A 15,001-nucleotide genomic window follows, 5' to 3' on the forward strand; every position below is an offset into this window, starting at 1 on the left:
GTGATTTTGTGGACATTGATTATTTTCATATTTCAAATGTCAGCCACACAGGACATGTTCATGCTCTATGTTGGAAACTTTTTCTATCATATTGACATTTAAATATCTAGACCAAAGCTGAAACAGTCAAGGTTTGTCCAAAGTAAGGCTGTCACCAAAATAAAACACTTAAAAACTAGTTTAAAAAATGTTGATATGCTGATTAATTCATGGTTTATAAAATTCACGAATAATAATATAAAAATAAATTCACAATTAATCACATATGTTTAGAAAATCGAAATTTGTAATTGTTGGGCCATATAACATGTAAATTGTGTTGTTCTTTTATAAAACATTGATGATGCATGTTTTATAGTGAATTGTGTTAAATAACTGTGTGAAATCTGCAGGCCTATATTTATATATGTGCACTATTTTATTGCTTCAAAATGAAATACAAATGGGTTATGTGCAAATAGCAAATATACATAGTTGAAAGACTAAGATTAAGAAAACTGTAAATGCATAACATACTGTACATAGTCTGATTTGATCATGTTAATGTCCTCAAGCTACCAATGCACCATCTTGCTTTAGTTGTAAACAGATAGATCTGACCTTCTGTACAAGCTGTTGTGTGTGGTGTAAATGATGAATCTGAGATCTCATTGCTTTCCTTTGCTTAGACCGTCCAGCTCTGCTCTTCTACCTGCTGATTACATTAGCCACTAAAAGTGTATCATGCGTTTCATGCCACAGGACACTAATCAGTTTCTCGTGTAATGACTGACCAGATCTCTGAGATGTGACTCTTGTTTCCCTGTGGACAAAAACAACCTTAACATTTACTCACAGTACTGGAGCCATATCAAATGCATTAGTGCTTCATCATATGAGCTTTAATTTTCTAGCCATTGTAGGATTTAGTTTTTCTTTCACTTTAATCAAGAGTGTTTTTGACCTCCAGCATAATGTTTCCGAAGCACATTAAGTTTCTGAGTAAATTCATTATAAAAGTAACGTCTTGGTTACGTATGGTAACCCTCGTTCCCTGAAGGAGGGAACGGAGCCGTCACGTCGGATGACCGATGAATTGGGATCTCGCTTAGAGAGACCAATCTACTTCGAGTGTAAACTAAACGAGCCAATGCACATTGGCATGCGAAAAGCTGAATATGCGCTGCATCTGCTGCCTACTTATGCAATATATGATGCAATAATCGCATGCCAATGTGCATTGGCTCGTTTAGTTTACACTCGGAAGTAGATTGGTCTCTCTAAGCGAGATCCCAATTCGTCGGTCATCCGACGTGACGTTGAGAGTGACCGACTGAAAGGGAACAGGGTGTTTTGACATTTGAGTCCAATTCTAAAGGGGTCTGAGTTGTTTTGTGCATTCACGTTACGCATAGTATATGCTGTCATTTCAATATAATTTCACTCTTGGATGAATGCTCTAAAATATTGATTTATGTAAGTCATGTCAGACATGTATTGCAATGAAATGAAACTAAAACATGATGTACTGAGTGGGTGATTCTGCAGTTGAAACTGGGATTTTGGGGAACTGGGTTGAGGTTTCAGTGATAGGTGTGGTAATTAAACCATATTTCTACTTTCATGTCCTCTACTCTTTACGTAAGTTCAGGTTAAAGCCTCAAAATACTGTTGTTTTGGTCTCTAGTCTCTGCATGTCTATTATGAGGTGCTTTAGACTGAAATCAGCCTTATGTTGCCTCAAAACATGCTGCCATATTGCTTGTAAAAATGCCATCATGTTTGTAAATCAGTTGACCAATTTTTTTTTTACTTTAATGTGATCTTAAAGAAAACATGTAAAGCTCAGTTATATGTCATGAATCTCTGGCTCTAGTGCAAATTTTAAGGTGTTTTCAGTTTTTTTTGGTACAACCTTTCATTATAACTGCAAATACACATTCATTCTGAGGTGAGGCAGGATAATTGCACAGTTGAGGTGATGGTTAAATGTGTTTAAAGGCTTTTCAGACTGACTGAAGGGTCGTTTCTGTACAGTGCAAACAGCATGGTTTAGTTTTCCTAAAAATAGCTATGTTATCAACTATTTTCAATGTTGAGAATAAAAATAAATGTTTCTTGAGCACCATCAGCATATTAGAATGATTTCTGAATATATAAATAAATGTAGAATTAATTTTTGGGTAAACTATTCCTTTTTTGTATATAAATTATACCCTTGTCCTGTGTTTTAATGAGTTTTTTGGGACTCAGAAACTTTTGGACTAAATGGTTCTAAGGTTTTATCATTCTATTAGCAACAGTGGATTGACTTAACACAAGTTATGTCTGTGAAATCAAATCTGCGCAAGAATGTGTGCTCAAAGATTTGTCCATTTGATTGAGACATGTTAACAATAACTTTCATTGTTCTGCTATTTTTGTACATTTATTTCCAGGTTTATTGGACAAAGAGCCTCTAAAGGAAGTGGACGAGGATATGGTGTCAGAGGTGGATCTCAACAACACTGTCACAGAAGAGGAGCGAGAGGAAATGGAGAATGAACTGATTAAGGTATTTTCTCCAGTGTTTTAGTGCTAGACCAGGAAAATGGGCAGGTTGGTTCTTTAGAAACTATGTTAGTCTCTGAACCCCAAGGCTTCAAAGCTCAAGCAGAAATAGTGCATGTTATGTAAATCCTGCAGATCTGTCTGCATTTTCCTTCTTTGCATGTTGTGACTCACTTTTAAAAAGTGAAAATGTGCCACTGTTCACTTTAGAAGCTACAGTATTTCTATCTGTTATGAGAGTTAAAAATGACATGCAGTAGTGTAAAACTATAGTAAGGTGATTTAAGTCATATTAAAGCAATTAGTATTAAAATACGATCCAGTCTACTGTACTGTATTTCCTGAAATATACTGAGCTGTTGCCACACAAATGGTCTGCATTATCTCATCTACACGCATGATTGAAAATCATGTGACCAAAGCTTTCCCATTTTTACTTGGGCTACTTTATCCCCCGTGGATCTCCATGTAAGGCCGATGTTAACTGTAAGACAGTTTGTATATGAGACAGAAAGAAAAGAGTGGAGACTTCATATCAGAACTGAATTACCTGTTGTTAAAGGAACACGCCACTATTTTTGAAAATAGGCTCATTTTCCAACTCCCCTAGAGTTAAACAGTTGAGTTTTACCGTTTTCGAATCCATTCAGCCGATCTCCGGGTCTGGCGGTAGCACTTTTAGCTGCAGCTTAGCATAGATCATTGAATCTGATTAGACCGTTAGCATCTTGCTCAAAATTGACCAAAGAGTTTCGATATTTTATTATTTAAAACTTGACTCTTCTGTAGTTACATCGTGTACTAAGACCGACGGAAAATGAAAAGTTGCGATTTTTTAGGCCGATATGGCTAGGAACTATACTCTCATTCTGGTGTAATAATCAAGGAATTTTGCTGCCGTACCATGGGTGCAGCAGGCGCAGTGATATTACGCAGCGCATAATAGGCTTATTGGAAGTTACCTAGCTGGGGACTATTTTCAGGCACTGCGTATTATCATTGCGTCGGTCTTAGTACATGATGTAACTACAGAAGAGTCAAGTTTTAAATAGGAAAAATATCGAAACTCTTTGGTCATTTTTGAGTGAGATGCTAACGCTCTAATCAGATTCAATGATCTATGCTAAGCTGCAGCTAAAAGTGCTACCGCCAGACCCGGAGATCGGCTGAATGGATTCGAAAACGGTAAAACTCAACTGTTTAACTCTAGAGGAGTTGGAAAATGAGCCTATTTTCAAAAATAGTGGCATGTTCCTTTAAGCTTCAGCCCCCAACCTTGACTTATTTTCCCTGTCAGTTAGAAGAAGAAATCACTACTTTGAAACAAGTCCTGGCCTCCAAAGAAAACCGTCACTTGGAGCTGAAACAGAAAATAGGGATCACACCCATGAATGAACTGCGACAGAACTTCTCCAAGAGCTGGTACGACATGCAGACCAGCACAGCGTAAGTAGCCTTTGCTAAACCTCGTGATTTATGTCATATTTCAGTCTGGCTTATGATATCAGATGCATCATGCACCTTTTTGAAAAAGACAACACTGGTGGTCCTTGCTCACTTGGATAAAAGGCATGACCAAAATGGGACAAAATCACTTTTTAACAACCTAGTAGTTCTATACGTGTGTTAGATGAGTTAGTTTAGTGGTACAGTTTTTGCTTAACAAGTAGTTTAGTTCAGATGCAGCCAAATAATTTTTTATATATTTCTGAATGTATATATTTGTGTAGTTGAGTTATTAATGTTAAAACCAAAACATTTTTGTTAATTAAAATGAAACTGAAATAAAATAACAAATATTAGATAGAAAACTTAAAGCAAAAATTAGAAATGTTGCAACTAAAAGTACTAACTAATAAAAACTACAATTGAACTAAAATTGAAAAAAATGAAACCTAAATAGTTTAATTAAAAAATACTAATAAAAAGTACAAAGCACATAACAAACGTACTAATAATTAAAATGAAAACTGAAAATATAAAACAAAAGATAATTCTAAATGTTAATAAAAAAAGTATAATATTATATAAATACTGTGATACTAAAATAACACTGAGTTGACATGTCCTTGTCTGTAGCACAAAGAGTATGAGCAATAGTGATTTAACAATATATATCTCATGCAATATTATTGTTTTCTTATTAAAATCTAGTACTTTGCATCAAAAAGAACAATATTTACATTGACCGGTTGTTTATTAGCCAGCTTCCTTCTTGAGAATTAATAGTGGTGTTTCCTTCTGTCGATGTGTATTTAGGTTATTGCCATCCCAGTGTGATCCATATCTGCCTCAGTTCACATTCACCCAGACAAACAATTACTTTCTGAGACACACAACCCATTTGCACGATAATAACGTCATTGCAACAAGGGTTGCTGCACATCTCTCTTTCTCTTTATACGCACACACTCAACAGACAATTGAGCTATTATTGTCAATGAAAGGCAAGTAAAGACTTACTTTATATCATGTCTCTTTATGACTCATGAAGTCTCATAATAATGTTGTTGTGCATGTTTACTATCACTACCCTCAGGAATAACACAGACGAATACACAGATTACAAGCTTGATGAACAGAAAGCATTTATAAGCAATGATTATGTGAATTTATTCTAACAGAAGAACATTTATTCATCTAGCAGATGCTTTTACCGAAAGCAACTTACAAATTACAATAATACAAGAAGGAACAATTAATCAAAAGAAGAAAATGCAGTAATTCTGCTGTACCAAATTAGCAAATGCAGAAGCACCATGTTAAATGTTACTTTTTTGTTGGATAAATAACAGAAAACAGGTTTGGAATGACTTTATCGGTGAGTAAATATAGACGTCATCCTCATTTTTGGGTGAATTGTTCCTTTAAGTCTACGATTTATGCCTTTATTGTTTTCTTCTTAGTGTTTTAATAAAGAGTATTTGGTATTTTCAAACCCTAGAGTGATATGTTTTTTTATTACGCCAATGTAAAATGGTTCTTAGTTGGTTGTCATTCTTGTTACAGTACCTGTGGTGAACTGATTTCACAAGAGTTCTTTTTTGAAAATTAAATCTGTAATAAGTCTGTCTGACTTTGTTTATATCCCATGTTCACCTAGTTATTCAGTTACTACAGTGACATGGTAACTAGCGTCTCAGATGAATAGTCCTTCTCATGTCGCAGTTGCTATGGTGAGGAGGTTGTGGGCTGAGAGGGACAAAGCGGTTTGATGGCGTCTGCTGACCGATATGGATGATTCCTGCATTAGCCCGAGTGTCTCTGCACATACTCCCATCAAAGGACTAGATTTCCATCTCTTAGACTGGTCTCGGGTCAGTCTAGATGTGCTGTTATACAAAGCATGTAATTTCACAATGTGATTCACCTCACACTGTGAAATGTGACTTTTAGCATGATACAACTTAAAGAACCTGTTCACCTAAAAATGAACTCCCTGTCATGATTTACTCACCTTTATGTCAGTTCAAACCTTTAAAGGGGTCATATGATGCTATTTTAAAGATCATTATTTTGTGTATTTGGTGTAACAGAATATGTTGACATGCTTTAATGTTCAAAAAACACATTATTTTTCAAAAACTGTACATTATTGTAGGTCCTCTATGCCCCGCCGCTCTCAAATACGTCATTTTCAACAAAGCCCCCTCCTTTGACAAGCGCAGTCTGCTCTGATTGGCCAGCTGACCCAGTGCATTGTGATTGGCCGAACACCACAAGCACGCATCGGAAATGTAACGCCCCTTACCATAATCGCAAGCTTCAGCTTTCAAAGTAAATATCAAGACAGTTAATAATGTCGTTAGTTTTACCATCAGTTCAAGCCCGAAAGGGCAACAGAGTCGCGTGACAGACACAGTGATGATGCAGTACACAAGCCACGGTTAAGACAGCTGACGTGCTATGATTCGTCCATAAAATGCATTGCACATATTCGAACATCTGGGTTGTGCTGTTCTGTTGTAAATAAATCTTAACCAATGATTCCTAATTGCATCTACTTCCGGAAGGCCAAATAAAGTGCTTTTGCTTTCACACTGAATCACACAGCGCCTCCCTGACATGGCTGCATCAACACTACTGCTGTTCCTGAAACCACGCCTTCCTTTCTTTGCGTGCACATTTGGGCAGCATTATGCTAATATTTCCACATAGTGACGTAGATATGTGGGGGCATGTGAGAATGAGCCGTTTTAGGTAGGCGTGGTTGACTCTTAACTTATATAAAGAATATCTCTTTGGATTTGAGACTTTAGTCTTTGCAACTTTACAGATCTTCTTTATGCACCAAGAGCTTGTAACACTCCAAAGAGAAAGGAAAACTTGAAATCGCATCATATGACTCCTTTAAGACTTTCTATCATAAAAGATGTTCGCTATGTTCATGTTGCATTTTCCATACAATAAAGAGGGATGAATCTCAGACTACAGTATATTCCAGGTTTTCTAAAGTCATACTATTGCTTTGTGTGAGGAACACACCAATGTTGTTTGTAGACTTTCGACTGATCAGAATGTGCCAGGTTTGGATACTGTGTGTGTAAAATGTTATTAAATATGGGAGTTTTGTTCTGAGGAATGTAGAGCTCTTGGGTTCAAAAAGTGACTTCAGTTGACTTGTTGTCATCCAACAGACCTAATAACATTTAGGAAAAAAACAAAGAGTAGGAAATCATTTTTATACAATACAAACCTATATTTAAGCATATACATTTATCTAAATGTCTGATTGTTATTTCTGTAGAGTATCAATAGCATTGTGGCTGTAGTGTTCCCTTTGTAGACTGTCTTATTGTATTCTCTGGATTAAAGCAGCATTTCTTCCTGTTTTGTACGAGATCACAGAAAAAACTGAAGTGAAGTTCTTCCTGTCTACAATTCCGAAAAGGCACCTTTTTGTTCTTTGCCTGTACATGTTCTAAGTTTGTTCTCGTTCTTCGGTCTCCTTTGGGAACTGACATGTCTAATATTTAAATGTCATGTTTAATGTATTCTAAGATGCACTAAAGAGTTACATCAAGGTTCCCAAACTTTTTTGTCGAACTCCTTAGAAAATATTTTCTTGAAGAACCCTTTGAGATTTTAATATTTGAAGTTAATATTTAAAAAAATAATAATAATAATGACACATTTTCATTTTCATAGTTCTCTGTGGCCACATGACAGGCAATTAAAATTAAAAGTTGAATCTTTTTTTAGTACATTGTTTATTATCAAATTGTTTATATATAGTGCTGCCTGTATATATGGCTTTTTGGTGGTGGTGGTGGTGTTATATTGTTTTACCTCTTTTTAATGTATAAAAAATTATATGATGAATTACTGTTTTAAATTACAGTTGTCCTGTAAAATAAAAAATGACACTTATAATAATTTATATATCATACATTTTTTGCAAATTCTATTTTACACTGCAAGTAACAGTACTCATATTTATGTATTAAATGTATTAAATTCTTCACTTTCATATTTTCATATCCTAAAGCTTTTATTTTGGCAGAATACTGGTGAAACACTGTAAACTTTTATGCACAGAAATTATGCAAATATGCACATCGCACAATCGTAGCCTTTGATTTGATAATCACACTAAGCTATATTGCCTTTTCAGTTTTATTTAGTTGTGCAGCCACATATATTTATTTAAATTTTACATTTGGTTTAATTATTAGCTTTCAATCAACTCGCGACGCTAATCCCCTGCAGTACCCTTGTGAACCCCCAGGGGTTCGTAAGTCCAGGGTCATTTCTGCTATGGAATATGTTTTAAACTGTGTAAATAAAAAAAAATAAAAAAAAAGTATGTTTGTGTGCAAATTTTATATTTATGAGAAATATTTTATCTATGATAGGAATATCTGAGTAAGAGTATCTGGTTTTGTACTGTTCTGCCAGATACAAAAAGACGTCTGAGACCCTGAGCACGGCAGGACAGCGGACCTCAGTGGCCTTCAGTAACCTGGGCAATGCCATCACCAGGAAGTTCGGTGATATGAGGTACAATGTCACTTCCTCCTCTGCCTCTTTCTGCAGGAATCTCCCACAAATGCATAGTACACACGCTGTGATTGTTGCACAGTGAAATGGCAGTGGTCTTGAGGCATTTACTTTGGCCAGTCTGTTTGAGTGGCATGTTTGTGTTACGTAAGCCTCATTTAAGCAGCTTTCAGTGGGCCAGATTGGGGCATGTCCAGCTGGCATAAAAACAAGAGCTTGTGATGGCATAAAGAATTTACCAGCTCCTCTTCACTGGCTCCTGCATGGTTGAGACACTCTTTGACAATAGATGCATTCAGTTTAGAAGAATAGTAAGAGAGAAGTGTCCACATCTACAGCAGGGTGATAAGGGTTGACTGTTGACAGTTTGTTATAATTAATAATGGTTATACTTACTATACAGATGGAAGTCCTAAACACTGCAAAAAAAAAAAAAAAAAAAAAAAATTTAGGAAGTTCGGTGATATGAGGTACAATGTCACTTCCTCCTCTGCCTCTTTCTGCAGGAATCTCCCACAAATGCATAGTACACACGCTGTGATTGTTGCACAGTGAAATGGCAGTGGTCTTGAGGCATTTACTTTGGCCAGTCTGTTTGAGTGGCATGTTTGTGTTACGTAAGCCTCATTTAAGCAGCTTTCAGTGGGCCAGATTGGGGCATGTCCAGCTGGCATAAAAACAAGAGCTTGTGATGGCATAAAGAATTTACCAGCTCCTCTTCACTGGCTCCTGCATGGTTGAGACACTCTTTGACAATAGATGCATTCAGTTTAGAAGAATAGTAAGAGAGAAGTGTCCACATCTACAGCAGGGTGATAAGGGTTGACTGTTGACAGTTTGTTATAATTAATAATGGTTATACTTACTATACAGATGGAAGTCCTAAACACTGCAAAAAAAAAACAAAAAAAAAAGATTTTCCTCCTTTTTTCCCCCGTAGAAATATATAACAATATATTTATAAAAGAAAATACATTATTTTGATTGTTGTTAAAATATGAAGTGTAGTGTATTTTAGATTTTTCCACTATATTTTTTCCATTTTTCTAATAACTAATTGTTTACAAATGTATAATAATAATATATATATATATAATTTTTTTACTGGGAAAAAGGTCAAAAGTATAGATTGATAAGTGACAAAATATATAATTTACATGATGCAATCGAATTTGCAGGGGTGTTATAGGATACACATTATGTTGTGCGTTTGTGTGTTTGTAAGACAATGTTTTATTCATCAATTAATTATAAAGAATGATCAAAATCATTGCATGATGCCCAGTTCTAATTTGCCACTCGCTCCCGCATTTGCTTTAGCAATATAGTGTTGATTTTACTGTAATTGGACATTTCTGTAGATCCAAAACCTCATTACCTTATTTTACTTCAGCATGATTGGCCTTCAGATACTGTATCCTAGGAGGTATGTGTGTTTGGTTGCCAATGTGTGACACCATCTCTCTGCATGTGCTTGGGGGTTTTCTACCTCATGTTTGCAGTGAACTTCCAAAAATCAATGTTTAGCTTTGCATGCTTATTGGATTATAGCTATAGCAGCATATTGCATGATTACAGTCCATACTATATATGGAGTTAATATGGAAAAGAATGTTTTTTGCTTTTCAGGAGTTCATCAATACTTCAAAAAGAGTCAAAATTCACATTTTTGTTGAAATGTTGATAAATATTCTTATAACTTCTGCACAGTTTCTCTCTGTGTGTGCTGAGTGCTGTGTTCAGCCTGTTGCGTCAGGCCTAAATTGGCAATTATTGGAAATGGTTAAAGTTCATTAGCAACTTTAACTGCCAGTATACAGTGGCCCTAAATAGTAAAGACACTTACTCTTAAGTAAGTCACACTTAAAAATTTGTGAAAGCTATTGCATTAGATGCACACTTTTAAAGCTCATTTCACAAAGTTTCATGTGACAGAACAATTGTTTACAATGAAGACAGTAAGTGTTTGTAGTGTTAACTTGAGGGAAACTAAATTCAGACTAAATCTACTAAAAAATAAACTTAACACCACTTGGATAAAAGTTAGGTCTAAAAAAGGTCAAGCACCATTTGGTTTAATATTTTTTTATATTTCCATTTAAGTGTCCAAACAGTTTTTGTGACCACTGTATTACAATTCTAAAAGAATTTATTACATATTTTTTTTTAAATCATTAAAAATCAGTTGCATGGTTTGAAATAAGTCTGATTTATTGTTATGGTTTTATGCGAGTGAAAGTTCTACCGATAGTGTTGTTCTTAACTTGATAACTGCATGAATTGTATATGTCCTCAAATATGTTTTGAGGCTCATATGACTGGAATTTTGTTGTGTGGCCTATAATCTGTCAGCAAAAAAATTATGTATAATGTTCTTTCCCTGTCTCTGATGCACACCAAAGGTCATATTCTCTTGGGTAAGATATTGTGTTTATAGATCTCCGAGATTAGCAGTAGCTTTTAGCATCTGCCTGATACATGAGAACAGTGACGGTGCTGAAACTAAATCTGACTTACTCAGACACAGTGTTTCCATAAATAATCAATATGGGTGTGAAAGGGTGTTCAAGTATCTGAGCAGCTAATATGAATATTTCAATACAATTTCAATGAGTGTCTGTCTTACATTGATTCTGAGAAAAAAAAAACAACTGTGCGGAGCCATAAATTCATTAGATAATATGAGGTCTGAAATGGTTCAATATCTCAGACTGTGTTGTAGCATTATAAGCAGGTCTTATTTTTGTTTTTGGTTGTTGTTTTTTTATCAGCAATACATTTTCAAATCCATGTTGAGTTCGCAAATCCAAAGTAACAATCATTTCTCTGTCTCCCACATTGACTACATGCATCTGTTTAATAGATAACTGGTTTCAGCATGTGTTGCTTTTCATTGAACTATTTATGTGTTGACAAATAATGCATGTAATACTCTTGTTTTGATATATAGTTTATGAGAGAAATAGCAAAAACCTCCTTATCCCACCTACTTTGAATAGCCGTGTATTTATTTATTTTTATCAGGTATGCAGTTTAGTTCTCACTATGCATAGAAAACAGGAAGTGCAAAATGATCACAGTTCTGTACTGTGTTGTCCATTGGAAAGTCACCAGCTTGTACAGTACCATTCTAAATTTGAGGTCAGGTCTTATGTTTAGAAAGAAGTTAGTAGTTTTATTTTACAAAGAAGCATTGCATCAAAAGTGACAGTAAGGACATTAGTTACAATAGATTTCTATGAATGTAAATGCTGCTCTTTTGAAAAAAAAAAATAATGCTGTTTCCACAAAAAATATTAAGCAGCACATCTGTCAACATGGATAATTATTAAATGTTTTTGAGCACCAAATCAGCATATTAGAAATAGAATGATTTCTGAAGGATCATGTGACACTGAAGACTGGAGTAATGGCTACTAAAAAATTCAGCTTTGCATCACAGAAATAAATTACATTTTAAAATGTATTCAAATAGAAAACAGTTATTTTGATTTGTAATAATATTATACAATTTTAATAGTTTTGCTATTTTGATCAAATGCAGCCTTGGTGAGCATAAGAGATTTCTTTCAAAACATTTAGAATCTTACCAATCCAAATGTTTGGTTGTGTTGGTGTAGTAGTGAAACATACTGCTGCATGCTACACTTACATATAATTATTAGCAATGTTTATATGTGTCCTATTTGCAATGTATTAAATATTTGTTTGTCCATGATAATGATCGAACCTCTCTCTTGCTTGGCCATGCTTTCATGGGACAGCTATTCTATACGGCATTCAATGAGCATGCCTACAATGAGGTAAATGTGTGTGACAGTTTGCTTTGCATGTTTGTTCTATTATTGCATTTAAAAAAACATTTTAAAACGTCAAAGGCGAACAACAAAAATGCATGTGACATTATATAGCACATATGCATATATAAAATAGTACACTACAGGTTGAGTGTTGGTGTGTCAGATGTATAAACATTTAAAAAACTGTTAATAATGGTAATTCTTGCATGTAACATCTTGCATGCACCTTCATTACACTAAAACAACCTAGAGAGGATATTAGGACTGCAGTTGAACGAACCAGTTGAGGTTTACGGTCTAGATTAGGTAAATAAAACTAAACTATTTTTATTTTACAGGAACTCGCCTAGTTTCAAGTCCTTTGAGGAGAAAGTCGAAAGCACGGTTTCAAACATTAAGGTAAGCCTGACATACAATGACCTTATTAGTGGTCAAACAAGCAAACTGTAGCGTGTTCAGTGCTGTTAATAATTGATCAGCTTATCATTAGGAATTTTCATCTTCACTATCCTGAATGTCAACATACTATCCAATGTCATGAGAGTTTTGTGTTGTGAGCAGTCAAAGGTTGGAGGAACAGGAGGTGCGGGCAATTTTGAAGAGGTCCTGTCTTCAGCGGCCCAAGCCAGCGCCCAAGGCACCCCTACTAATAATGTGACGGAGAACAGTGAGCGCTAAGGGTTTCAATGGTCTACCAGTGGAACTCTGATGACCCCTAGTGGTTTGGAGACCACAGTGAAAACTGCACCAGGGGCCCAAAACACGGTAATACATGCCTTTCAGATGCGTGTTGGTGGATTATCTGTGCATGGGAGGAAAACAACCAAGTGGAGCCTGTTTATTCTTTAAGTTCTTTTCAAAATATGTATATTTTTCGAGGATATTGTCTTTGGTGTAGTCCTGCGTTACTTTATTATTTATACTAACTCAACATTGTTTAACTGTAACAAAGCATGATACATTTCCAGGACCAAAAATATTGGCTGCGTATGCAATCCTAAAAGAAGTACTTGAAAGAATGTTCAACAAAATAGATGTTAGACTTTGTTTTCCTGTAATAAATGTGTTAATGCTCCTATTCCTGCTAACTAGAGCACATGTTTGTTGATAACAGATGCAAACAGCAAATTAAAGAATGAGGATTTAGAGCATTTTATTGCAGTTTATTAGCTTATCTGATTGCCTGATGTAAATTGTAATGTATTGGTAATGATAATTGTCACTGACCAAAAATGTATAGCATTATTATATCCTGGTTTTTTTCTTTACTTCATACATTTGTGTGAAATTTGTTGCAGCTTTACATATTTAACATTGACAATGAAGTCAGGTGTTGTTTTAAGATTTTATAGCCGAAATATTTCTTCAAATTCATACTCAGTGTTGAGCTGCTGTTCATTAATATTGTTAGTCATTAAACGGTTTTTTTTTTTTGCAAAGTCAAAGTCCCGGCTCATCAGTCATGAAATTAAGGTGAACTGAACCGTAATCAGAAACCATAAAATGAACATTAATTTTACTGTTCCTTTGTCAGTAAAAGGGTAAAGCGTGGCAAAGTCTTTGCAAAAAAATGTGTAGCTTCTGCTTAATGCTTTCCACTTGGAAAACTAGCACTGTTGTAACTCAAAATTTCACAGAACTGAATGTGTATACAGTACAAACGTATTTTGAAAGTTGTTATAATTATTGCAGAATGAGTTGTGTTTACATTTCCATTCCGTTTTCATGCGTTCAACAAAGTAAAGTCGGTTTCAATTGATAAAAAATATTATTTTTATTGAAACATCAGTTACTGGAAGGCAGTAAATGCTGATCAAAATACAAATAGAACGAAAAACAGCTTCTGAACATTTAAAAAACAGTCACATTTCAATGTGGTTTAAATAAAAAGACTGCATTTTTATCAAAATTGCAACCGTGGAAACAAACTGTGTCCTGCAGAGCATTCAAACAAACAGGACACAAAAGTCAAACAACTGCAAACCATGCTTCTGTGCAATTAAATAAGATTAGAATAAAACACAGCTAATCAGGACAAAATAAACACTCTTGTGTACAGATGTGTGGAGGTAGCTTCATAGCCTGACAGGAACTGAGATCATGGTGTAGCTAGGGTGTGAGGGTTTGTGTCAGTAGTCTTCTCTGTATCATTATCTTCTTTGGCAGCGATGTGTCGAGCTCTCTCCTCGTTCAAACTCTTCACCAGACCCAACACCTCCGGATGATGGAACCTCCCTGTGATCAGAGGAGAAAATACATCTGTGACATAACAGGCAAAATATAAAGCTATTTAACCGAATCATTATTTGTAAGCTTTGAAAACTGCATTTTCAAATATATGCAAATAATTAAAGGAATAGTTCACCCCAAAATTAAATGATTAAACCGGTGTTTGTAAGAAACAAAACCATCATTAAGGTGTTTTAACTTTAAACTAGTGCTGTCAAACGATTAATCGCATCCAAAATAAAAGTTTTCGTTTGCATAATATATGTGTGTGTTCTGTGTATATTTATGTTTATATAAATACACACACATACAGTATATATTTTGAAAATATTTACATTTATATAATTTATATTATTAATAACTATATTTAATATATAAAAAGAACATATTTTTCTGAGATATATACATGCATGTGTGTATATTTATATATACATAATAAATAT

At 34.8% G+C, this 15,001-nt stretch overlaps 2 protein-coding genes across 5 annotated transcripts in view; one reads left to right on the forward strand and one right to left on the reverse strand.

Annotated features, from left to right (window-relative positions):
- LOC107676250 (tumor protein D53-like) overlaps window positions 1–13,969 on the forward strand; it is an 18,964-nt gene extending 4,995 nt beyond the window's left edge. Inside the window, exons 4-10 of one of the 4 annotated variants that reach the window (XM_016470764.1) lie at window positions 2,418–2,533; window positions 3,827–3,975; window positions 8,428–8,529; window positions 10,932–10,946; window positions 12,294–12,332; window positions 12,668–12,728; window positions 12,891–13,968. In XM_016470764.1, the coding sequence (XP_016326250.1) occupies window positions 2,418–2,533; window positions 3,827–3,975; window positions 8,428–8,529; window positions 10,932–10,946; window positions 12,294–12,332; window positions 12,668–12,728; window positions 12,891–13,007 (599 nt within the window). In that variant the 3' untranslated portion in view covers window positions 13,008–13,968. Of the gene's footprint in view, window positions 1–2,417; window positions 2,534–3,826; window positions 3,976–8,427; window positions 8,530–10,931; window positions 10,947–12,293; window positions 12,333–12,667; window positions 12,729–12,890 lie in introns of all 4 variants that reach the window. The other 3 variants (XM_016470765.1, XM_016470766.1, XM_016470767.1) reach the window with 3 other exon arrangements.
- A 111-nt stretch (window positions 13,970–14,080) lies between these two features.
- Window positions 14,081–15,001, reverse strand: part of LOC107676251 (HD domain-containing protein 2-like) — a 3,226-nt gene continuing 2,305 nt past the window's right edge. The window contains exon 6 of the mRNA XM_016470768.1: window positions 14,081–14,564. Coding sequence (XP_016326254.1) covers window positions 14,428–14,564 — 137 coding nt within the window. The 3' untranslated portion in view covers window positions 14,081–14,427. The remainder of the gene's footprint in view (window positions 14,565–15,001) is intronic.

This window comes from Sinocyclocheilus anshuiensis, unplaced genomic scaffold (genome assembly GCF_001515605.1).
Source record: "Sinocyclocheilus anshuiensis isolate Anshui unplaced genomic scaffold, SAMN03320099.WGS_v1.1 scaffold2322, whole genome shotgun sequence".
NCBI classification, from domain to species: domain Eukaryota; kingdom Metazoa; phylum Chordata; class Actinopteri; order Cypriniformes; family Cyprinidae; genus Sinocyclocheilus; species Sinocyclocheilus anshuiensis.